Source organism: Vulpes vulpes, chromosome 2 (assembly GCF_048418805.1).
Source record: "Vulpes vulpes isolate BD-2025 chromosome 2, VulVul3, whole genome shotgun sequence".
NCBI classification, from domain to species: domain Eukaryota; kingdom Metazoa; phylum Chordata; class Mammalia; order Carnivora; family Canidae; genus Vulpes; species Vulpes vulpes.
In genome coordinates, this window is record NC_132781.1 from 45,243,679 (window position 1) to 45,269,243 (window position 25,565).

Here is a 25,565-nt window from a genome sequence, read left to right on the forward strand (position 1 = left end):
GGTGGGGTGGAGGGAGCTGGGAGGGACTCTTGACCGTAAGTGAGGCGGGCCACAGGGGGATGCCGGGCAGGGACTAGGGCATCTGACTATTTTAACAGGGTCATTGGGTGCAGACCGGGAGGGAGAAGGGTCTAAGGGTGGGGACGGTCATGAGGGGATGAGCCTGACCCAGCCTGGACAGGAGCCATAGCAGAGGGAGAGAAGCATGAGATCCTGGTTGGGTGCACTGGCAGGTCAAACTTTCCCGACCTGGGAGTTGAGCACCTGGAGAGATGAGGTGTCATTAACTGTGGTGTGGAGGGCCCTGGGAGGAACAACTGGGGATGCTCTGGAGCTCAACCGGAACACGACAGGCATGAGGCACCTGTGAGCTGCCTAGAGAAGAGAAAATCATTCTTTTCTAGAAATTGCAATTTGTTAAAAATCATATCCAAACCAATTTTGTCTCCTGTTGTCTGCAGCAGCTGAGCCTCCCAAACTCTGTCCATGGGTGTCTCCCTTTCTCTCCCCTCCTGACCCCGTCCTCTCTCCCCTGTCCCATCTCTTGGAGGCCTGGCCTTGGCCCTATTCAGAAGTGCAGGGAGGCATTGGCCAGGAGGCCCCAGGGTCCTGAGACCCTCCAGCAGCCCAATGTTCAGGGCACAATCCCCTTTTGAGGACATCTTCCCCCTAGAGTCCTGGGCAAGGGAAAAGCTCAAGAGGACATAGCCCGGCAGCCAACCCATCCCTGCTGGGGCTTGGGCATGGGGACGAATGCTCAGTGCAGGCTGGCCCAAGCCAAGCCCTGGGAAAAAGTCTACCTGAGGCCAACATCCTGGCTCTGCCTTTTTGCATAATTTGACCAAATTTTATTCCCTGGTCATATTCTTTCCTACTCATAGACCTTTGCATTATAGGTAAGACCTTTTTTATTTTATTATTAGTCACTAACCAAAACCCAGTTTTTCCAAATGATCAATGTCACTTATAAAAGGCAACATCAGCTCCCTACTATGGTTGTTTCTGAGTTTTGAGCCCTGGCACAACAAACAGCCATATGGGGACATGAGCGTGCAGGGATGTGTGTATGAGTGTATGCCTGTGAAAGTGCAGGCGGGCATATTTTCAAGTATATGGACTGTGTGCATGCCTGTGTGTTCATGCACGTGGATGGGTAAGAGCATGGGCACGCCTTGCTTGAATTTGCTGGTAGCTCATCTGTCTGGTTTCAGAGACATACGGTGACCACAGGAGTGCAGTTTAGGGTATCTGCTCTGGCAGGAAAGACACATTTTGATGGTACATTTTAGATTTTACACAGTCTGTGAACATCAGTCATTCCCAGTTCAGTGGGCTTCCTATGAAACAACGCAGTATGTAATGTCCCATCCCAGAAAGACAGCTGCAAATATTCCTGCTCACTGGCATTGTTTAATTTTCACACATCTCACAAACTAGCATAAGATCACTGTTTAGTGAGGCCATCCTGCACAAAGCCCTAGGCCAGAGTGGCTGATAGGTAAATCTCGCAGGCTTAGTCTCCGTTAATTTTGGCTGCCCAGTCAGCACTGAAAGGTGCTGAGGCTTCATATGAGCTCAGAGTAAGTGCAGTGATCAATTAGTCATCTCTGCTCTGGGTGTGGGAGTTGGGGAAGGTGGCTCTTACTTCACCTCATAGGAGCCCATCTCCAGAGAGGTGCAGGCAGGGCCCCTGCCTATGAGGAGCCACATGGGGCATCACTTTAGGGACAACCAGCAGACCATCGTGGACAAAGGGATGTGGCTGGGACTTCAGTGAGAGGAGCCTAGCAGAGAGGCCTAAGGAGGAGCCCTGGGGGCTCTAACTGGTATGTCCGGGTAGACAGAGGGTAGGGAGGAGTTCCAGAAGAGCAGGAGTCAGACGGTGGAAAGTGGTCTCAGAAAGATAGGGAATGGAAACTCTCAGGCTAATTGGGACAGGGAGGCAGACTGGGACACCACGCCTATAGCTGAGGTCTGACCCCTGAGGAGAGCCCTGGGTAGCCGCTGGAGCATGAGAGAGGCCCAGATAGCCCCTCCGTGCCTCCCTGCTCCCCTTGGGGTTGGGAATATGTCAAAGCTCTGTCTTCTGGGTTCTCCACAAGGGGGCTATCCCCTACATCCCCTGGGCCAGCAGACAGCCTCAGTAGCCCATAGCTGAGGGAGGGAGTGGGAACAGGTGAGGCTAGCCAAGTGGCTCCCTGCCCAACAGGTGGACAAGACAGAAGACAAGTCCCTGGAGGAGCGGGGACGAATCCTGATCTCCCTCAAGTACAGCTCACAGAAGCAGGGCCTGCTGGTCGGCATTGTGCGCTGTGCACACCTGGCTGCCATGGATGCCAACGGCTACTCGGACCCCTACGTGAAGACGTGAGTGCATGGCCCAGGCCAGCCATCTCCTAGCCCCCTCACCTCAAAGGACAGGAGGTCTGTGGATGAGATCAGGAGTCTAGTGTGGCAAGCACTAAAAGAGCTCCTGAAGCACAGCGGGTACTGCACCCCTGGGGGTGTATCCTCTTCTGTACTCCTTTGGCAATGCTGGGGGTTAAGTTTGACCAGCCCCATTTCACAGATGGGGAAACTGAGGCCTGTAGACTTTCCCAGGTCATGCAGAGAGAGAGAGAGAGAGAGAGAGAGAGAGAGAATAGTTCTCTCCTGACACCCCATTCAGACCTCCCATTGACTGTGACCTCAGAAAGGACTGGGTTGGAGGTAGGACTGGGCCTGGACCAGACCAGGAGATCCAGTGAAGACTCAGTGCTGCCTGTGTGCACCCAGGCCTATGCTGGTAGCACAGATGCTGAGAAAGTCCACCCACCCTGCCAGTGGGACTCATGGTGGTGCTGGAGAGAAACCCTAAGTCAGGGGGCCATGCAAAGTACCATGGGCTCCAGAGTCATGAACCTGTGCCAGCATGGGCTATGACTCTGAGAGGGAGGCAGGGGCTGGTGGCCCTCCAGTTAGGAAGGAGGCAGGTGGCGCACTAAGCACCCTCAGGGCCCTGGGCCTTCTGCAAATAAAAGATGGATATTAGTCTGGATTCCCATTGAGGCTTTCTTGAAGGGTAGATGTGGGGAAGAATTGGGCTCAGCAGAAAGGAGGTGTTCCTATTTAAGTAGAGGAATAAAGGAGTGAAGACGCAGAAGCAGGGATGAGCCTGGCTTGAGGGGACAGTCAGGAGCCCCAGTGCTCCCATGACCCAACTCTGGAGCTACCATGCCCACTGGCCACTATTATATTTCTATCAGTTTTAAAATCCTATTATAGGGGCACCTGGCTGGCTCAGTCAGTGGAGCAGTGACTCTCCCTTGGGGTTGTGGGTTCACAACCCACAATGTGTGTACTCCATATTGGATGTAGAGATTATTTATTTTTAAAGATTTTATTTTTAGGTAAATAAATAAATAAAATCCTATTGCAAAAATGGTGCAGCCACTTTGGAAAACAGCCTGGTGTGTTCAAAAGTTAAACATGGAATACCACGCAACCCGGCAGTTCTACTCCCAGGTGCACACCCAAGAGAACTGGAAACACATGTCCACACAAACACTTATACACGAATGTTCATAGCAGCAATATTCACAATAGGCAAAAAGGAAACCACCTAAAATGTCCATCAGCTAATGAATGGATAAACAAACCGTGGCATATCCATACAATGGAGTATTATTCAGCTATAGAAAGCAGTGAAGGGGCACCTGGCTGGCTCACTCAGTTAAGTGCCTGACTCTTGATTTCAGCTTGGGTCATATTCTGAGCATTGTGGGGTTGAGCCCCGAGTTGGGCTCTGCACTGGGTATGGAGTCTACTTGAGATTCTCTTTCTCCCTCCCCTCTCCCCACAGCGTACTTGCTCTCTCTTAAAAAAAAAAAATTAAAGGACTGAAGTATTAATTCATGCTATAATATATGAACCTTGAAAAGATTATTGGATTAGGTAGGACTCCTGGGTGGCTCAGTGGTTGAGCATCTGCCTTTGGCCCAGGGTCCCGGGATCAAGTCCCACATCGGGCTCCCTGCGTGGAGCCTGCTTCTCTCTCTGCCTGTGTCTCTGCCTCTCTCTCTCTGGGTCTCTCATGGACAAATAAGTAAAATCTTAAAAGAAAGAAAAGAAAAAAAAGAAAAGAAGAAAGAAAAGAAAAGACGGCGCCTGGATGGCTCCGTCCATGGCTCAGTGGGTTGAGTGTCTACCTTCAGCTCAAGTCATGATCCCAGGTCCTGGGATCGGCAGTGTCAGGCTTCCTGCTCGATAGGGAGTCTGCTTGTCCCTCTTCCTCTGTCCCTTCCCCCACTTGTGCTCTCTTCTCTCACTTGCACTCTCTCTCTCAAATAAATAAACAAAATCTTAAAAAAAAAAAAAAAAAAAGATTATTAGATTAGGCTAACTGAAAGAAACCAAACACAAAAGACCGCACCTTATATAATTTCATTTATGTGAAAGTCCGAAATAGGCAAATCCATAGAGGCAGAGAGCAGATTAGATTAGTAGTGCCAAGGGCTGGGGGAGGGTTGGGGAGAACAGGGAGTGACTGGATTTCTGAGGAGATGAAATGTTCTAAAATTGTGATTGTGACAGTGACACCACTGTCTGTGAGTGTACTAAAAACCATTCAATTGTATACTTTTTTTTAAAGATTTTATTTATTTATTCATGAGAGACACAGATAGAGACAGGCAGAGACATAGGCAGAGGGAGAAGCTGGCCCCCCACAGGGAGCCCGATGCGGGACTCCGGGACTCTGTCCCATCAGGGATCCCGGGATCATGCCCCAAGCCAAAGGCAGACGTTCAACCGCTGAGCCACCCAGGCGTCCCTCAATTGTATACTTTAAAAGGGTGCATTATACATGTGAATCATATTCTAGTAGAGGTGTTATTTTTTAAAAATCCAGTGCCACCAAGCCCAGGAGCAGTACCAGGTTTAACAGGAAGCTGACCAGGATCACTGGGGGAAGGCAGGTTCCCTGCACATGGCACAGGGGCTACTGGTTTTCCACGTTAAAAAAAAAAAAAAGTGAATTGGGTCCCCACTTCAACCATTAGCGAAACCATGATTTCCACTGAATTAGAGACCATTGTGAGAGGAAATGCCATAACCATTCAGAAGCTCATCAGGAGACTCTTTATAACCATCGGAGGGAAAGTCAGTAATATCTAGTCAACTAGGCCAGTGTGTATGGCTGCATTGTTTCCCTTCCAGGTTTGTATTCTAGAAACCCAGGTACGGGTGAAGTGCTGTTCATCGCAGCATTGCCTGTCATAGCAATGCACTAGAAACAGCCAAGCATTCATCAGCAGAGGAGTAGATTAATAAAATGTGGCATGTGCGTATAATGAAGTACTAGGCAGTAAAAGTGAATAAATTAGGACTTGGTAAATTAACATGGACAGCTATCCAAACATGCTGATCCCAAAAGCAAACTTCAGAACAGTGCACACAGTGTGATACTGTTTCTGTACATTTGTGTATCTCCAGCCCTGCAGAGAATCTCAAGGTATTGGTGGTCTCTGAAGAGGGAGGGAGGAAGGCCTGGGAGGGCAACAAAGTGCCTGCACTGGTACTTGTGAGGCTACAGTTCCCATACAGAAGGAAAGATAATCCAAAGTCAAAATGGTGTGAGTTTTAAAATCTGGCTCAGTGGGGCACTTGGGTGGCTCAGTTGGTGAAGCGTCTGCCTTCAGCTTAGGTCATGATCCCAGGGTCCTGGGATGCAGCCCTGCATCAGGCCTGCTTCTCCCTCTCCCTCTGCCTGCTGCTCCCCCTAGTTATGCACTCTCTCTCTCTCTCTCTCTCTCTCTCTCAAATAAATAAAATCTTTAAAAGTAAATAAATAATTTTAAAAAAAATCTGGCTCAGTGTCCAACTGCCAGGTTGACAGGAATTCCAGGGTCCTATGCTGGATTAAAAATCAGATTTAGGGGCGCCTGGGTGCCTCAGTGGGTGAAGCATCTGCCTTTGGCTCAGGTCATGATCTCAGGATTCTGGGATGGAGCCTCGGCTCAGCAGGGAGCTGCTTCTCCCTCTCCCTCTGCCCCTCCCCACTGCTTGTGTGTTCTCTCTCTCATGCTCTCTCCCAAATAAATAAACTCTTTAAAAATAAAATAAAAGTCAGGTTTATTGAGCTATAATTTACACACTATAAGTTTCTCCCCTCTTGAAGCTCATCTGATGTATACAATCTTACTACCACCTGTCAAAATAAAGAATACTTCTGTCACCCCAGGAAACTTTCCCAGCCCCAGGCAACCACTGATATGTTTTCTGTCCCAATAGCTTTGCCTTTTCCAGACTTTCTTATAAAGGCAAACTTTCAGTATTTTGGCTTTCGAATCTAGCTTCTTTCACATAGCATAATGCATTGGCGATTCATCCACATGCTTATATGTGCCAATAGTTTTTTTTTTTTTAAGCTTTTATTTGTTTATTCATGAGAGACACAGAGAGAGAGGTAGAGACAAACACAGAGGGAGAAGCAGGCTCCTCACAGGGAGCCCGATATGGAACTTGATCCCAGATCCCAGGATCACGCCCTGGACCCTCAACCACTGAGCCACCCAGGCATCCCTAGTTTGGTCTTTCTTATTGCCAAAGAGTCATTCATAGTGAAACCAAAGTTGTTGCCTTTGCTCAGTTGTGTTGAAATGCATATGAGTTTCCTTTTTTTTTTTTTTTTTTCGAGTGTAATTGACCTACAATGTTTCATTAGTTTGTGCACAAAGTAGTAACTGGACGTCTCTATACATTATGCTCTGCTCACCGAAGTATAGCTAACCTGTCACCATATAACACTATTACAGCACCACTGATTATATTCCCTGTGCTGTGTCTCTCATCTCCATGACTGATTCATCCCATAACTGGAAGCATGGACTTCCCACCCCCCTACATCCATTTTGCTTATCCCTGTGATCACCTCCCTCCCCTCTGGCACCCACTAGTTCTCTGTTTATGGGTCTGTTTCTGCTTTATTTGTTCATTTGTTCTCTCTCTCTTTTTTTTTTTAAGATTTTATTTATTTATTTATTTATTTATTTATTTATTTATTTATTTATTTATTTATTTAGAGTGTGAGAGCAGGAGGAGAGAGGATCTCAAGCAGACTCCACGCTGAGCACAGAGCCTGACATGGGGCTCAATCCCACAACCCCAGGGCTCGATCCCACAACCCTGAGATTATGACCTGAGTCAAAATCAAGGGTCATGGGCAGCCTGGGTGGCTCAGCGGTTTAGCATCACCTTCAACCCAGGGTGTGATCCCGAAGACCTGGGTCAAGTCCCACATCAGGCTCCCTACATGGAGCCTGCTTCTCCCTCTGCCTGTGTCTCTGCTCCTCTCTCTGTGTCTCTCATGAATGAATAAATAAAATATTTTTTTAAAAAAGAAAAAGAAATCAAGGGTCAGACACTCAACCAACTAAGCCACCCAAGTGCTCTTGTTTTATCCTTTAGATTCCATGGTATGAGTGAAATCATATGGTATTTGTCTTTCTCTGTCTGACCTATTTCACTTAGCATCATACTCTGCAGCTCCATCCATGTTGTTGCAAATAGCAAGATCTCATTGCTTTTTGTTTTTTGTTTTATAAAGATTTTATTTATTTATTCATGAGAGACACAGAAGGCAGAGATGGAGGAGAAGCAGGCTTCATGCAGGGAGCGTGATGTGGGACTCAATACCAGGTCTCTCCAGAATCACGCCCAGGGCTGAAGGCAGATGCCCAACCACTGAGCCACCCAGGCATTCCAGACAATTTCTTTTTTCCATTCTACTATGTTTTTTTTTTTTTTTTACTGAAGGATAGTGGACACATGTTACAATAGTTTCAGGTATATAACAAGTATATACTTTATGTTATTCTCCACACAGGTGTAGCTACCATCTGTCACCATACATCGCTATTACAGTACTGCTGACTATATTCCCTTTGGTGTACCTTTTATTCCCATGACTGATTGATTTTATAACTGGAAGCTTGAATTTCCCATGCCCCTTAGTATTTTTTTTCTTTTTAGAGAGAGTGTTCATATGTGTGTACCCACATGCATGTGCACACACGTGCACAAGCAGGGCAGGGAAGGGGCAGAGGGAGGCACAGAATCTTAAGCAGTCTCCATGCCCAATTAAGAGCCTGACTCGGGGCTCGATCTCACCACTCTGAGATCATCACCTGAGCTGAAATCAATAACAGGATGCTTAACCGATTGAGCCACCCAGCTGCCCTTCTCCTTGGTATTTTTTGAGGAACCTCCACTCAGTTTTCCACCAGTGGTTGCACCAATTTACATTCCCATCAACAGTGCATAAAGGTTCTTTCTTCCCCACATCCTTGTCAATACTTGTTACTTCCGATATTAGTCATTCTGATACATGTGAGGTGGTATCTCATTGTGGTTTTGATTGACTTTCCCCTAATGATGAGTGATGATGAGCATCTTTCCATGTGTCTGTTAGCCAGCTGTATGTCGTCTTAAAAAAAAAAAAAAAAGGGATCCCTGGGTGGCGCAGCGGTTTGGCGCCTGCCTTTGGTGCAACCTGGAGACCCAGGATCGAATCCCACATCGGGCTCCCGGTGCGTGGAGCCTGCTTCTCCCTCCGCCTGTGCCTCTGCCTCTCTCTCTCTCTCTCTGTGACTATCATAAATAAATAAAAATTAAAAAAAAAAAAGTCTGTGCCTGTGTCTCTGCCTCTCTCTTTCTCTGTGTGTCTCTCTCATGAATAAATAAAATCTTTAAAAAAATAAAAATAAAAAAATAAAAATAAAGATTTATATATTTATTGATGAAAGACACAGAGAGAAAGAGGCAGAGATGTGGACAGGGGGAGAAGCAGGCTTCTGCAGGGAGCCTGATGTGGAACTTGATCCCTGGACCCCGGGATCACAACCTGAGCCAAAGGCAGATGCTCAACTGCTGAGCCATGCAGGCGTCTCCTTATTGTATATTCTTGCCTCCTTTGTTGTATATTAATTGACCATACAAGCATGGATTTATTTATGGTCTCTATATTCTGTTTCACTGATGTATATGCCTATTTTTGTACCAGAACCACCATATTGTTTTTGTTTTTGAGAGAGTATAGTGGAGGGATGGGGGAGGCAGAGGGAAAGGAAGAGAGAGAATCCCAAACAGGCTTCACATCTAGCACAGAGCCCAAAGAGGGTCTCAATCTGATGACCCCAAGATCATGACCTGAGCCAAAATCAAGAGTCAGATGCTTAACCAACTGAGCTATCCAGGCACCCCAGTACCATATTCTTTTGGTTAGTATGGCTTTGTAGTAGGTCTTGAAATCTGGGAGTGTGATACCTTCAGTTTTGTTCTTCTTTCTCAAGATTGCTTTGGATATTTGGGGTCTTTTGTGATTCTATACAAATTTTAGAATTATTTTTTCTAGTTGAGTGAAAAATGTATTTGCTATTTTGATAGGGATTGTAGTGAATCTGTAGATTGTTTTGGATAGTATGGACATTTTATCAATATTAATTCTTCCAATCCATGGTGTATCATTCCATTTGTATCATCTTCAATTTCTATCATCAGCATTTTATATTTTTCAGAGTACAGGTCTTTCACCTTCTGGGTTAAGTTTATTCCTAGGTGGTTTTTATTTATTTATTTTTTGGTGCAACTGTAAATGGAATTTTTTCTTTGTTTTTTTCTTTTTTTCTTTTTCTTTTTATTAAGAAAGCAGGGGGTAGGGGCCAAGGGAAGAAAGAGAGAATCTCAAGCAGGCTCCATGCCCAGTACAGAGCCTGACATAGGGTTCAATCTCACAACCCTGAGATCATGACCTGAGCTAAAATAGTCAGATGCTTAACTGACTGAGCCACTCAAGCGTCCCTGTAATTGTTTTCTTAATTTCTCTTTCTACTAATTCAATATTAGTGCATAGAATAGCAACAGATTTCTGTATATTAATTACCTGTCCTGCAGCTTTACTGAATTCACTTATTCTAGCAGTTTTTTGGTGTACTCTTTAGAGTTTTCTATGTATAGTATCATGTCATCTGCTAATAGTGACAGTTTTACTTCTTCCTTGCCAGTATGGATGCCTTTTTATTTTTTTTCTGATTGCTGTGGCTAGGACTACCAGTACTATGTTGAAAAAAAGTGACAAGTGTCCTTGTCTTGTTCCTGATCTAAGAAGAAAAGCTCTGAGGTTTTCACCAAGTATGATGTTAATTGTGGTCTTGTCATATGTGGCCTTTATTATGTTGAAATATGTTCCCCCTAGAACCACTTTATTGAGAGTTGTTATCATGAATTGATGTTGTATTTTGTCAAATGTTTTTTCTGCATCCAATGAGATGATCATATAATGTTTATCTTTCATTTTGTTAATGTGGTGTATCATGTTGATATTGAACCATCCTTGCATGTCTGGAACAGATCCCACTTGATCATGGTGAATGATTTTTTTAAAAATATTTTATTTATTTATTCATGAGAGACACAGAGATGGGGGGGCAGAGACATAGAGGGAGAAGCAGGCTCCATGCAGGGAGCCCCATGCAGGACTCTATCCCGGGACCCCAGGATCACACCCTGAGCCAAAGGCAGACACTCAACCACTGAGCCACCCAGGCATCCCATGAATGATTTTTTTAATGTATTGTTCAATGTGCTTTGCTAATATTTCCTAGAGGATTTTTGCATCTATGTTCATCAAAGATGTTGGCCTATATAGTTTGTTCATCTTTCTTTTTCTTTCTTTCTTTCTTTCTTTCTTTCTTTCTTTCTTTCTTTCTTTCTGTAGTGTCTTTGGTTTTGGTATCAGGATAATGCTGTGCTCATAGAATGTATTGGTAAGCTTTCCTTCTTTGTCCATTTTTTTTGGAATTGTTTAAAGAGAATTAGGTATTAACTCTTCTTTAAATGTTTCGTAGAATTTACCTGTGAATCCATCTGGTCCTGGACTTTTGTTTGTTGGGAGGTTTTTTTGGGGGGGGCGGTTAAGATTTTATTTATTTATCCATGAGAAACACGGAGAGAGAGGCAGAGACAGAGGCAGAGGGAGAAAGCAGGCTCCATGCTGGCAGCCCGATGTGGGACTCGATCCCAGGACCATGGGATCACACCCTGAGCCAAAGGCACATGCTCAACCACTAAGCCATCCAGGCATCCCTATTGGGAGTTCTTTTTGATTGCTGATTCAATATCATTACTAGTAATCAGTCTGTTCAGATTTTCTGGTTCTTTTTCATTAGTTTTGAAGGATTGTATGTTTCTAGAAATTGATTTCCTCAAAGTTGTCTAGTTTTTGACATATAATTTTTCATAGTAGTCTCTTAGTAGTCATTGTTCTCTTTCATTTCTGATTTTATGTATTTGGGTCCTCTCTTTTTTTCTTGATGAGTCTGGCTAAAAGTTTATCAATTTTGTTTTTTTTTTAATTTAAATTTAGTTAGCCAACATATAGTACATCATTAGTTTCAGATGTAATTTTCTTTTTCTTTTTTTTTTTTAGATTTATTTATTTAGGGATGCCGGGGTGGCTCAGTGATTGAGTGCCTGCCTTCAGCCCAGGGCATGACCCTGGAGTCCTGGGATTGACTCCCCTTTTGGGCTCCCTGCGTGGAGCCTGCTTCTCCCTCTGCTTGTGTCTCTGCCTCTCTCTCTCTGTGTGTGTCTCTCATGATTAGGTGAATAAAAATCTTTTTAAAAATTATTTATTTATTCATGAGAGACACACACAGAGAGAGAGAGAGAGAGAGAGAGAGAGAGAGAGGATATCAGGTCCTGAGCTGAAGGTGGACACTCAAACGCTGACCACCCAGGTGTCCCCAGATGTAGTTTTCAGTAATTCTTCAGTTGCATATAACACCCAGTACTCATCACATCACATGCCCTCCTTAATGCCCATTACTCAGTTATCCCATCCCCCCAACCAGTTTTATATTTTTAAAGAACCAGCTCTTGCTTTCATAAAAAAAAGAAAAAACAAGGTATTTACTTTTTTTTTCTTTTGGTATTTTCCTATTGTTTAAGTCTTTACGTCATTTATTTCTACTCTGATCTTTCTTAAAAAATGTTTAAGGTTTTATTTATTTATTCTGCAGAGAGAGAGAGAAAGAGAACAAGCATGTAGAGGGAGAAACAGATTCCCACCAAGCAGGGAACACGATGTGGGACTCCATCCCAGTACCCTGGGATCATGACCTGAGTCCAAGGCAGATGCTCTGGGACGCCTTGGTGGCTCTGTGGTTGAGCGTCGGCCTTTGGCTCAGGTTGTGATCCCAGAGTCCTGGGATCAAGTCCCACATCCTCCCTCTGGGGAGCCTGCTTCTCCCTCTGCCTGTCTCTGCCTCTCTTTCTGTGTGTCTCTCATGAATAAATAAACAAAAATACATTAAAAAAAAAAAAAAAAAGGCAGACACTCAACTAACTGAGCCACCCAGGGGCACCTCTACTCTGATCTTTATATTATTTCCTACTTTTAACTTCAGGGTGTTTTTGTTCTTTTCCTCGTTCCTTTAGGTGTACGGTTAGATTGTTTATTTGAGATTTTTCTTGTTTCTTGAGATAGGACTGTATCACTGTAAATTTCCCTCTTAGAACTACTTTTGCTGCATCCCAAAGATTTTGCACCATTGTGTTTTCATTTTCCATGTCTCCATGTATTTTTAAATTTTCTTTTCAATTTCTTGTTGACCCGTTGGCTATTTAGTAGCATATTGTTTATCCTCCATGTTTGTGGGTTTTTCCAGTTTTTTCTTTTGATCTCTAGTTTCATACTGTTGTAGTTGGGGGGGGGGAGTTTCATATGATTTCAGTCTTCTTAAATGTAGAGTTTTTTATATATATATATTTTTTAATTTGCGAGAGAGAGAGAGAATGAGCAGGGGGAGGAGCCAAGGGAGAGAAAGAGAGAGAGAGAGAGAGAGAGAGAGAGAGAGAGAGAGAGAGAGAAAATCCTAAGCTGAGCATGGCATGGAGCCTGACCTGGGGCTTGATCTCATAACCCTGAGATCATGACCTGAGCCAAAATCAAGAGTTGGATGCTTAATCGACTGAGCCACACAGGCATCCCTTAAATGTAGAGATTTGTTTTGTGGCCTAACAGGTAATCAATCCTGGAGAATGTTCCATGTGCACCTGAAAAGAATGTATGTTGTGTTGATTTTGGATGGAAAGTTCTGTACATATCTGTTAAGTCCATCTGGTCTAATGTGCCATTCAAAGACACTGTTTCCTTATTGACTTTCTGCCTGGATGATCCATCCATTGACGTAATTGGGGTGTTAGTCACCTACTATTACTATATTACTGTCCGTTTTGTTCTTTATGTCCGTTCATATTTGCTTTATGTATTTAGATGCTACAATATTGGGTGCATAGATATTTATCATATTTTCTTGTTGAACTGATCCCCTTATCATTTTATAATGTCCTTCTTCGTCTCTTGTTAGTCTTTGGTTTAAAGTCTGTTTTGTTGGGGCACCTGGGTGGCTCAGTGGTTGAGCATCTGCCTTTGGCTCAGAGGGTGATTCTGGGGTCCTGGGATAAAGTGCCACATCGGGCTCCCCTCAAGGAGTCTGCTTCTCCCTCTGCCTGTGTCCCTGTCTCTCTGTGTGTGTGTCTCTCATGAGTAAATAAATAAAAATCTTTAAAAAAAATAAAAAATAAAATCTGTCTAATGTAAGTAAGTATTGCTCCTCAGCTTTCCCCTCACCCCCACCCCTGCTTCCATTTGCATGGCATATCTTTTTCCATCCCTTCATTTTCAGACTGTATCTTTAAGTCTGAACTGTGTGTCTTGTAGGCAGCATATAGATGAGTCTTGTCTTTTTTTATACATTCTGTCACCCTCTGTCTTTTGATTGGAGCATTTAGACCTTTTAGATTTTTTTAAAGCTTTATTTATTTAGTTAGTTAAAGATTTTACCCATTTATTCATGAGAGACACAGAGAGAGAGAGAGAGAGAGGCAGAGGGAGAAGCAGGCTCCATGAAGGAGAGGGACTCGAGCCGAGGATTCCGGGATCATGCCCTGAGCCAAAAGCAGGCATTCAATCACTGAGCCACCCAGGCGTCCCTAGACCTTTTAGATTTAAACTAATTATTGATAGGTGTGTATTTATTGCCATTTTGCTAATTGTTTCCTATTGTTTTTTATGAGTTTCCAGTTATTGATGACTTCATAAAGCTGCTGAAGAATGGGTTTTTGTGTGGATCTATGTCTTTAGTTCTCTCTCCCACCTCCAGCCTTTTTTAATAAATATTTTGTAGTGTTTTTATAATGAATTAGTGTTATTTATATATTTATAATAAAAATCACAACTAAAAAATCAACGAGATACCACTTTCCAACCAGCAAGGATTTCTTTTTTAATAACTGGAAGATATAGATATCTTTTTTAATAACCGCACACCTGGGTGGCTCAGCAGTTGAGTGTCTGCCTTTGGCTCAGGGTGCAATCCCAGAGTCCTGGGATCAAGTCCCACATCAGGCTTTCTACATGGAGCTTGCTTCTCCTGCCTCTGCCTATGTCTCTGCCCCGCCCCCATCCCTCATGAATAAATAGATATATAAAAATAAATAAATAACTGGAAGTCGGTACCTCTTAATTCCCTTAACCTATTTCGCCTGTCCCTCCCCTTCCTCCTTCTCTCCTCTGGCAAGCACCAGTTTGTTCTATGTTTATAAGGATGATTCTGGTGTTTTGTTCATTTGCTTTGTCTTTCATATTTCATATATAGGTGAAATCACATGGTCTTTGTCTCTCTGATTTCACCTAGCACAGCACCCTCTAGGTCCATCTATGTCACCACACCAAGATCTCATTATATTTTATGGTTAATATTCCATTATGTGTGTGTGTGTACATACACATATGTACACACATATATACTCTATATGTATATACATACGTGTATGTATACATACATATACTATATATGTTGTACACACAACATATATATATATACACATAACATATACACATACACAAATATACATACACATACCACATCTTCTTTATCCGTTCATCTATCAGTGGACACTTGGGTTGCTTCCATAATTTGGCTGTTGTATATAATGCTTCAGTAAACACAGGGGTATAGATATCTTTTTGAATTAGTGTTTTCATTTTCTTTGGGTAAATACCCAGTAATGGAATTTAGTATTTCTATTTTTAATCTTTTGAGGAACCTCCATTTTGTTTTCCCAGTGGCTGCACCAATTTACATTCCTACTAGCAGTGAATGTAAATTCTCCACATCTTCACCAACATTTACCTCTTATCTTTTTGATACTAGCCATTCTGACTCGTGTGAGGTGGTATCTCATCATGGTTTGATTTGCATTTCCTTGGTGATTATTGAATTTCATGTATCTGTTGGCCATCTGTATGTCTTCTTTAAAAAAAATGTCTTTTCAGGTTCCCTGCCTATTTTTAAATCAGATTATTTGGGGGTTTTTTGGTGTAGAGTTGTATAAGTTCTCTATGTATTCTGGGTATTAACCCCTTGTCAGATAAATCATTTGCAAATATCGTCTCTCATTCAGTAAGTTGTTTCATTTTGTTGATAGTTTCCTTTGCTGTGCAAAAGCTTTTTATTTTGGTGTATTCCCAACAGTTTATTTTTTGCTTTTGTTTCCCTTGCCTGAGGAGACACATCCATAAATATGTTGCGAAGGCTGATGATGTTCAAGAGATAACTGCAAATCAGCAAGGATTTAAGGCAACGATACTCAGCTTTGCTGAGCGTACTGTGCATCATCTATATGGCCTTTTCAGAGGATAGTTTGGCATAATGAAGCAAGAAGTTTGATACATGTGTGCCTTTGGGTGGGTAATTTCACTTCTGGGAATTCAGTCATTCATTCAGCAGGTGTTTGCTGACCTACCCAGTGTACTGGGTCCCAAATAGGGTGCTAGGAAGCTGGTGATGAGACAGATGTAGTTCCCACCCCCAAAGCACCCTCAGCAGAGGCAGTACAATTACCACGCAAGTGTCTATACAGGAACAGGGTAAGAAGTTCTGCAAAGGAACTCCTGTTATGGCTTCTGAGTACTAGCCCTGTGCTGAGCAGCTGTGTGACCTTGGGCAAGTCCTTCTATCTCTCTGAGCCTGATGAAAGCAGCTCTTGGGCATCAAAGTCTAAGGAACTAATACCTATAGAGGAGCTGGCTCACAGGCCAGGCTTCCCTCTCCCTACAGGAGGCACTGTTGTAACTTCCTCAAAGAGTCATTGAAGTAGAAGCAATGGTCATATAACTGTAGGAATATACTAATACGTTATATACCATAGGCAGTATTTATATAATTACGTACTATAAGTCATATACTTTAGGAAGATTATTTTTTGGAAGATGATTTTCATAGTATGTGAATCATATCTCAATAAATCTGCTATTTAAAAAAGGGAAAATCTCTAACGGACCAACTCTGCTAAAAATGTTTTTCTGGTGGGAAACATAAACTTTATGAAAATTAAACTTCCAGAAGCAAAGAAAAACCTCAAGGGGGGAAGGGGACTCTATGATTAACTTCAGAAGTGGGCATGTGGGGGCAAAGGGGGGCTCATTTGTTAGGCATCTGCCTTTGGCTCAGGTCATGATCTTGGGGTCCTGGGATCAAGTCCTGCATCACATCAGGGTCCCTGCTCAGTGGGGAGTCTACTTCTCCCTCTCCCTCCACCTCTGCCTGCTTCTCCCTCTCCCTCCCTGCTGTTTCCCCTGCTTGTGCTTATGCACTACCTCTGTCAAATAAATGAATAAAATCAAAGAGAAAGAGAAAGAAAGAAAGAAAGAAAGAAAGAAAGAAAGAAAGAAAGAAAGAAAGAAAGAGAAAGGGCATGTGGAGAGAAGTCTAAGTGACAAAGGAGCCACTCGCTCCTCCCACTGCAGCTGGCCACTAATGTTTGCCACAGGGCAGTGCTGGGGTATCCTATGATTAGTAGGGACAGGAGGCCCAGGGATCTCTCTCTAGGAACAAAAAGCTCTCCCAATCCCTGCTGGCTCCATTTGTACCCATAGCTTTTCCCCACCCTCTGCCCATTTGTTGGTTATAATTCCAGATACCTGAAGCCAGATGTGGACAAGAAATCTAAACATAAGACAGCAGTAAAGAAGAAGACCCTGAACCCCGAATTCAACGAGGTACAAGGGGCTGGCGAAGCTGCTGGGAAGCTGCTTGCTGTCCCCCAGGGCAGAGGGCCTGGAGGACTGAGTTTTCCAAGAGCTACTGTGGAAACTGAGAGGTGGGAAGGGGCCACCAGGAGAGCCCCTGGCTGTGGGGGGCAGGGGAGAGACAAGGCCAAGGTGGTATAGATGGAGGACAGGGAAGCCTGGAAAGCTCTTCAGAGAATCAAATTGATGGGACTGTGGCCATGTAGGATGTGGAGGTGGAATGGAGGGACCCAACAGCCAGAGGGGAGGTGCAAGTGACACGGGGGATGCTCTGGGTGGGATGTGAGAATCTGAGATGCCCCAGGGAGATCTGGTCCAGGTAGATCCCCAGGTCCTCAGCCCAGAGGGCAGATGCACGTGGAGAGGAGCAGAGGGGCAAATCATCCCAGGAGCTGTGAGAGAGCCTTACAAACAAGGAAGTAGTGAGCAGAGCCAGACTCAAGAAACGCCAAGCACACCAAGGCTCCCATGTGTATATTAATCTAGCAGTAAGGAGGCTCTTGGGGATTTGGAGAGAGCAGCGTCAGTTTCAGAGGAGCAGGTAGGTTGGAGGGCAGGGGGCCCTGAGGACCCCAGCCAGGCGCTCAGGCAGAGTGAATGGAATGGGTGAGAATCCACTCTTGTCCACCATCGAGCACTGGCCACCCTTCATCTCTCCCTCCCTTGCTCTCTCCATTCATTCATCCCCTCACCACACCTCAGAGCCTTCCTGGCCACTGGCCAAGATCCAGGCCCTATGGCATTGCTCCTGACTCTCTTCTTCTGGCCACCAGGAATTCTGTTATGAGATTAAGCATGGGGACCTGGCCAAGAAGACCCTGGAAGTCACTGTTTGGGATTATGACATTGGAAAATCCAACGATTTCATTGGTAAGAGGAACAATGAGAATACCGTTTAGCCACAGGCCTATTCTGAATTCAGAGAGGGCAGTGTCCGTAAATCTAAGCCACAGCCCTCCTTACTGGCCTCTATGGCCCCAGCTTTCCCCAGACTATCTGCCCTCAGAAACAAGGGGCCTCAGACCTTCTCCAGCCTGACTCCATGTGACAGAGGAATAGATAGGTCCACGAAAGGGAAAGAAGTCTGGGAGGGTCACACAGCAGCCTGTGGTGGAGCAGGGGTGAGAGATGATGATGGTGTTTTGGGCTGGACTCTATGGAACAAAAAGCTTCAGGTGGCCCTGAATTCCTGATTCTATGCATAGCCATAAAGCCGACTAGAAATTCCCTAAAACATGATGTTGCGCTTCACCCCAGCATTGCTCCGTCCTGGAGAGGGGAAGGACAGGATCCCAGGGCCCTGATCAGGTGGGGGAAGGGGGCAGGCTAAGAGTGTGGTGTGGTGGTCAGTCCACTGCCCACCCTCAGAGCCCAGTGGGCAGGGTAGAGAGTACAGCCTTGGAGCACAGAATCTGGAAAGGGTAGTTTTGGGGGATGGGCACTGGTTTCAGAGAGATGGTCTTATGGGAGTACCTGCCCCCAGGTCCCTGGGAGTCAGAAGGTCACTGTGTCCCTGGCTACCCCCTTGACTCCCTTCTTGCAGGAGGTGTGGTTCTGGGCATCAATGCTAAGGGTGAACGCCTGAAGCACTGGTTTGACTGCCTGAAAAACAAGGACAAGCGGATAGAGCGCTGGCACACTCTCACCAACGAACTCCCAGGGGCTGTGCTCAGCGACTGACCAGCCCCCACCTGCTGCTGCACCCACCCCTGCCTGTCACCTGGCCCGGCACCGGCCTGGCCCTGGGCCTCCTCAGCTGCCACCAAGGGCCTCAGCCCTCATCTTGGGGGAGATCCAGGATGCCTGCTCGGACACAGAGCCACCGCAGCCCCTGCTTAGAGGCTGTGGAGGGCCTAGTCCCTCCAAGGGACAGCAAGACCAGAGAGCTGGGCCTGCTTTCAGCTCCTGGGGCCCCAGAGGGCAGGAGGTAGGAGAGGACCCTGGCCTCAGCATCCACCCCAGGGAAGGGAATGGGGCCACCCAGGGAGTGAGGACCCTACTGGAGGTCAACCAGAAATCACAGGGACCCCAGGCTGAGAACAGGAGTGCAGGGGAGCCTTGGCAGGGCCGGTGAGAACTCCCAAGAGGGATATGGGGGGAAGGAGATTTGGGAAAGTATTACCAAAAAGAGGTTCCTGCTATATCTGTTCATCTCTGGCATTAGTGAGCAGGTGGGAAAAAGTTGACCTGAGAGCAGAGTATGATAAAGTTCCTACAGGCTCTCACTGAACATGGGCAATTGGCAAGCACTTCACTCAATGTTTCCATGAGCCCTTGGGGATGAATGAGGCCCAGGGACTGCCCTCTGAGAGTTCCTTGTCTAATCAAGGAACTAGAAACAAACCATTACAACAGGGAATGAGGAATGCCAAGACCTGGCTGACATACCTGTGAGTGGCCTGGACTCTGATTCTGCTGGGAGGCAGGGAGGGTTTCCTGGAGGAGGTGATGCTTCAGCAAGGCCTTGAAGGGTGAGTATAGTTTCTAGGCAGACAAAGGGGAAGGGCGGTGTGTGCAGCAGGAATGGAAGGAAGAGTATGGTGATTGGGCTAGGGTTGCTGTGCAAGACCTGAGGTCTCACCCTAGAGACAGAGTTTGTTAGGACAGGAGTGGGGCCTACAGGATGTCACCCACCCCTGCTCCAACCCCCACCCCTGCCTGCCAGGCCAGCCTCAGCTCATAGCTTGGGGGGAAGTGATGGAAGCACTGTGGTGAAACTGATCTTGGGGCAGCAGGGTCAAGTTCAGTCCTTAGACCCAGTTCTCCCACCTTTAATTTTTCTCCTCCCAAGGAGCTTCGAGGATGGATCCTGCCTTTCATTCTTGCTAGCATAAGCATGAGGTCAGCTATCATCAAGAAAAGGATTCCCCCCCCCCCCTTTTTTTTTTTTTCAGGAAAAGAAGCAAAAAATCCTCATCTTCACCTTTTCCTCCCCTTTGCCCACCCCCCACTTCTGAGTTCAGGGCCAGGGAGTGAGAGGCCCAGGTGATACCCATACATCCTGGCTCTGCTGGGGCCACTGGTGTCCCTTTCGGGAGTGCTGGGTGGCAGTCCCGGGCCTCATTTCTGGGAAGGCCTGTGAGGCTGGATCCCGCTTCCAAGAGCCAAGAGAGACCCCGGCTTGGTGGGCCTGGCACCCTGAGTCAGATGGAGGGTATCGGGATTTTGGAGCCCAAGTAGGAAGCCCCAAGCTTTTCCTGCCTACCAAGGAGACTTCAAGACTGCCGTGTGAACAAATGCGGAGCGAGGGGAATGTCTGTTTGCCCCAGCACTGCACTAATGCAAAACAGAGGCCCAGAGAGGGGAAGAGTAACCTGCCGGAGGGAGACCTTCCCGCCCCACCACAGCAGGGGTAAGCCAGGCTCACCTCTAGCCCAGAGCTCTGGACAACACAGTTCAGGGGAAGGAGGGAGCCGGGCTCTGTCAGCTGCCTGCCTGGGGCTCACCTCTCCCTGCTGCAGACACAAAGCACATCACCATCTGAGGTCTGGGGTGATGATTCGAATTCCACCAAGTGCCCATCAGCCCTTTCCCAGTTTGCAGGGACGACAGGACTCCAGCCCCCACATGGTACCTGGCAACATTGCTGGTCACAGAGCCTTGGGTTTCCTGTCTTTAAGGCGGCTTTGTGTATGTTAAGAGTTTTACACGCACTCTCTTAATGAATTTTCACAATTCTGAGGTGGGTGTATCATCCTCATTTGACAGATGAAGAAACTGATTCAGAGAGGCTGAGTAATTTGTAAGTGTCACAGAGCTGGGAAAGGGCAAACTAGGTCTCAGGCCAGGTCCTGTGACTGCCACATCCTCTGGATGTCCGGGAGACAGAACTCCCCAGTCCTCTCCCTCCTGAGCTGAGGACTGCTCAGCAGATAGACTCAGAAGACGCAGTGCATGAGGAAGGGGTGAGACCCCATTGCTGTCCTGCTGCCTCATCCCCTAGATGGCTTTGAAATCACTGGTCCAGTTAGAGCTACCCCCAGAGGTCCCCAGGGTCCGCTGGGACCTCAGCAATCCCTCCCTAGCCTCGGAGTCTGTAGGCCAGGGCTCTCTCTTCTCCACAAGGCTGAAAGAGGGGAACCTCTGGGGGACTAAGGAAAGAGATGGCCTGTTTTTGAGGGACCTCCCCGCTGGGTGAGCCCTAAGTATCTTCTAGCTTTGCTTCTTGAAGGGCCTTGTTTGAAGAGGAGTCTCACAGCTTCTCCTTGAGGATACTGAAAGACTGAAGGGCAAGGCTGGAAGGGGCCTTGACTCTCAACTGAATACAAATTCCTTACTAGACACCAGGGAAACTGAGGCCCAGCCAGCAAGGGTAAGCAACCCATTTAGGGCTAACTGACCAAGGCTGTGCAAAGAGTACACGGGTCCTGAAAGATGGTCCCAGCTGACCACAGGGACAGGATGGAAGACAGGTCTTCTGGACGGCCAGCCCACGTGGAGGATGGGCGCTTAGGGAGGAGGCCCCCCAGGGAATGAGGGAGTAGTCTTCGCCAGGACCGCCGGGCCCCTTGCAGATTGCATTTCAGTGAAAGAAAAAGTTCTGGAAGCTGCAGTATCAGCTCTGCCTTTGACCCCAAACTGGCATCTTCCCTCCGGTCTGTCAGCCCCACAAAAAGACGGGAAAGCTGACGCCCCTCCCCCCACCCCCAAAAAGTAACTCCAAAGTCTGGCATCTGACAGGAAGTCGCCAGACGGCGCGCGGCACCCTCCGCCCCGCCTCCCGCCGCCGCTAGCCAATCCCAGACGGGCCCACCTCCCAGCCCTGAGGCGGCGACCTCCTGACCCCTAGTGGCAGGAGCGAGGAACTGCACCTCCCGGCCCGTGCATGTCCTACCGTTTCTTCTCAAACCGAGAGAACCTCCCGATGCATGGACTCTGGCTGTCGTCGACGCAGACTCGTGCACTGCTTTACCACCGTTTTGCTACCATGTGGCGGCTGCAGAAAAATGTCCTTAAACTGCAGCCCCACACACAATTTTTGTACTTATGTCTGACCGACTCGAGGGTGTCCTTTTTAAGTCTTATTTGCTAATATTTATAATGACCTGTAATTCAAAATAAATGAAAACGTTCACTGCAATGGCATTTGTTTGGGAGACTGCTTTAAACAGATTGATGAAAGGACCGGAAAGAGCGAGAGAATGGCAACAGGCTCACGCAGCACGTTGTCTCCTTTAACTCTTCACCAAGAACTCATGAGAGGTAGGTCTGGAGTTACAGATGGAAAAACTAAACTCAGAGAAGTTAAATATTTGGCTGAACCACACAGCTGGTAAGTGACACGACCAGGATTCAACTAATGCCCCCTCCCCCCCAAGACTTTATATCAGGATCACTATGCCATGCTGTCATCTACTGCTCAGCAAACAGCTGTGGAGTATTAACTCTACCACCTAGGCACCTAGGGCAGATTCATCAGCGAGACAGCCAATACACAGTAAATCTAGCATCTTAAATGATGGCAATAGGAGCACTTGGCTGGCTCCATCAGTGGAGCATGTGACTTCCTCTCCAGCTCATGAGTTTGAGCCCCACATTGGGAGTAGAGATTACTTTAAAAAAAGAAGAAAGGAATTAGGTGGGGTGGGGTTGGGGGAAGTTGGATTTAAATAGGGAGGTGAGGTAGACCTCCAAAGGTGATTTCTAAGCTAAGACTTGGAGGGTTTGAGATACGGAGCTGTGGAGATACCAGGAATGGCATGTTTTAGGGAGAGGAAGTGGCCAGTGTCCCTAGGGGCCAGCATGGCATGACTGAGAATAGCAAGGAAGGCCAATGGGGTCAAAGCAGGGGAGGGCAAGGGACAAGCCCTAAATGAGGGCACAGAACAGAGGGCTAGATCAAGTAGGACTTTATAAAGACAAGTTTTCACTCTGTGTGATGAGAGGTTATTTCAGTTCTAAAAGGCCACCTGGGAGAGTAAAAGCCTATAGTCTCTCCTCTTAGATATTCCACCACCATAACGAAAGCAGCAAATCCCACACAAGGCCGGAGCACAAGGGAGGGTAAAAAAAAGAAAGATCAGGGCAGCCCTGGTGGCTCAGCGGTTTAGCGCCACCTTCAGTCCAGGGCCTGATCCTGGAGACCCAGGATGGAGTCCCATGTCGGGCTTCCTGCGTGGAGCCTGCTTCTCCCTCTGCCTGTGTCTCTGCCTCTCTCTCTCTCTCTCTCTCTCTGTGTGTGTGTGTCTATCATGAATAAATAAATAAAATCTTTTTTAAAAAAGTATCATTATTATTAAAAAAAAGAGAGAAAGATCATTTGAGGAAAGGCAATTAGTTCTTGTGCTATTTCAGCAGGAAAGTAGTCCTTAAGGACTCTAATAATAGGAGCCAGAGAGAAGGTGCCAGAACTATAATATCAGCAGCAAAAATAGCCATATAGAGCTCTCAGACATGCAGACTGTTTTGTGTTATATTCATTTAATCCTCATAATTATAATACTCTAATACTGTATAATACTGTTTTCCCATTTTATAGATGGGAAAACTAAGGAACAGAGGAGAATGCTCAAGGATAATTAAAGGGTAGAGCTGGAATTTGGACCCAAGCCTTGTGGTTCCAGAATCCATACTCTTAATCTCTACCCTATGCTGCTATAAGAAGCAAATGGTGTTGCCAGGTCTAGTGGAAAATGCCCAGGTCCCACTAGTTTTCTTGTAGGTTCAGCCGTATTCATCCCCAAGTTCCCAGATCTAGCAGTGTCCTGCTCTGCGAGGAAAGATTTTCCAGTGCTCACTCTGAGGGTCCTTGCTATCATCTTGACCAAATTCAATGCTCACCTTTGCCCAGTGGGTTCCTATCTGTCATAGGCCCCAATTCCCTTCTGTGTGTTCCCTGGCCACAGGTAGGCAAGATCTCTTACCTAGAGAACATGTTGAACTGCGGAGCACTTGTGTGGCTGTGAGCTATGAGCCAACGAAATCACTACATTATGAGAAAGAGACCAAGATGTCTCAGAGCCTCCTGGGTTTTCTTCACTACTTTGTACCTGCCTCCATCCTGCCTCTGACAACACAGGCTTTCTGATTCATCCGTATATAAATGATCCAAAATGGCCTCAACCCCAAGTCCAGTGATTTTTTCAGCCACTGCTACCTAGATTCTTTAAAAATATATATATATATTTTTTTTTTTTTTTCATGATTGGCACACACAGAGAGGCAGAGACACAGGCAGAGGGAGAAGCAGGCTCTCTGCAAGAGCCCAACGTGGGACTCGATCCCAGATCCTGGGATCATGTCCTTGAGCCAAAGGCAGACACTCAGCCGTTGAGCCACCCAGGCATCCTTAGAAAGATTTTCTGACTCTTAGCCTCTCAGGAAAGAAATGGCCCAGTTCAGGTTATAACTCACCTCCTTGGGTCAAAGAGCCAGGGGGTGAGGTCACATGACAAAACCATGGCTATGGGCAAAGCACACTGGGTCAAGGGTGTCTCTTAAAAGAAGTCCCTGAGCCAGCGGAAAAGGAGGAAGAGGTGCCAGCCAAGGCAATAAAAGGGGACAAAAGCCAAAAAGCATTGCTGTAGTATTCTAGGGCAGTAATCACTCAAAAAGCAAAGACTGGTAAGCAACCAAAACACTACAGAAACAAAAAATTGATGTAAATTCCATTATAGCCCATCTGAAGACTAGAAAGTCATGTAGTTATTTCCATTTTTAATTATAAACATGGTGAGATATCTTGGAAATGTATGATAGAAAGTAAAGGGAACAAAACAAAATGAAAAATGAGTGTAGAGGGCTATTATTATGAAAAAAGTATTTCATTGTGGTAAAATGCAGTAAAATTTTTCATTTGGGACACCTGGGTGGCTCAGCGGTTGAGCATCTGCCTTTGGCCCAGGGCATGATCCTGGAGTCCTGGGATCAAGTCCCATGTTGGGCTCCCTGCATGGAGCCTGCTTCATCCGCTGCCTGTGTCTCTGCCTCTCCTCAGTGTGTCTCTCATGAATAAATAATTAAAACCTTTAAAAAAAAACTTTTTTTTTCATTTTAGGATGTGAGGGAAATCTGGTTGTGACATCTGTCATCCTATTGATCACCAAGGTTGATTCAGTTGATCTGGCTGGCTAGGCAGGTGTCTCCTTCCTCCTCCACTACTCCATGTGTGTCCCTCCAAAGCTATGTACCCAAGAGGATGACCATTTTTCAATTAAGGGTGCATGAGTAGCTGTGCTCCTCTGCTAGGACCTCCAAACCAACTTTCAAGGTCCATTTGTAGGAAAATGTAGGGTAGTCAGGCTTCAAAGACTCCAGACACAACCAAATAAGCTGCATGTGGCAGTCTGCCTTTCTTTAAGGGAAAAATATATTTTAACCATTTTTAAGTTGACAATTCACTGGCATTAAGTATATTCACAATCTGGTGCAACTACTGCCACTATTTCCAGAAGTTTTTCATCATCCCAGATACTCTGTACTTGTTAAACAATAT

At 46.0% G+C, this 25,565-nt stretch overlaps 1 protein-coding gene across 3 annotated transcripts in view; it reads left to right on the forward strand.

Annotated features, from left to right (window-relative positions):
• Window positions 1-22,211, forward strand: part of DOC2B (double C2 domain beta) — a 37,410-nt gene extending 15,199 nt beyond the window's left edge. For 2 of the 3 annotated variants that reach the window (XM_072747928.1, XM_072747926.1), the window contains 4 exons: window positions 2,210-2,367; window positions 17,020-17,202; window positions 17,905-18,001; window positions 18,675-22,211. In XM_072747928.1, the coding sequence (XP_072604029.1) occupies window positions 2,210-2,367; window positions 17,020-17,202; window positions 17,905-18,001; window positions 18,675-18,716 (480 nt within the window). In that variant the 3' untranslated portion in view covers window positions 18,717-22,211. The remainder of the gene's footprint in view (window positions 1-2,209; window positions 2,368-17,019; window positions 17,203-17,904; window positions 18,002-18,674) is intronic. The other variant, XM_072747927.1, reaches the window with a different exon arrangement.
• Window positions 22,212-25,565: the final 3,354 nt, after the last annotated feature.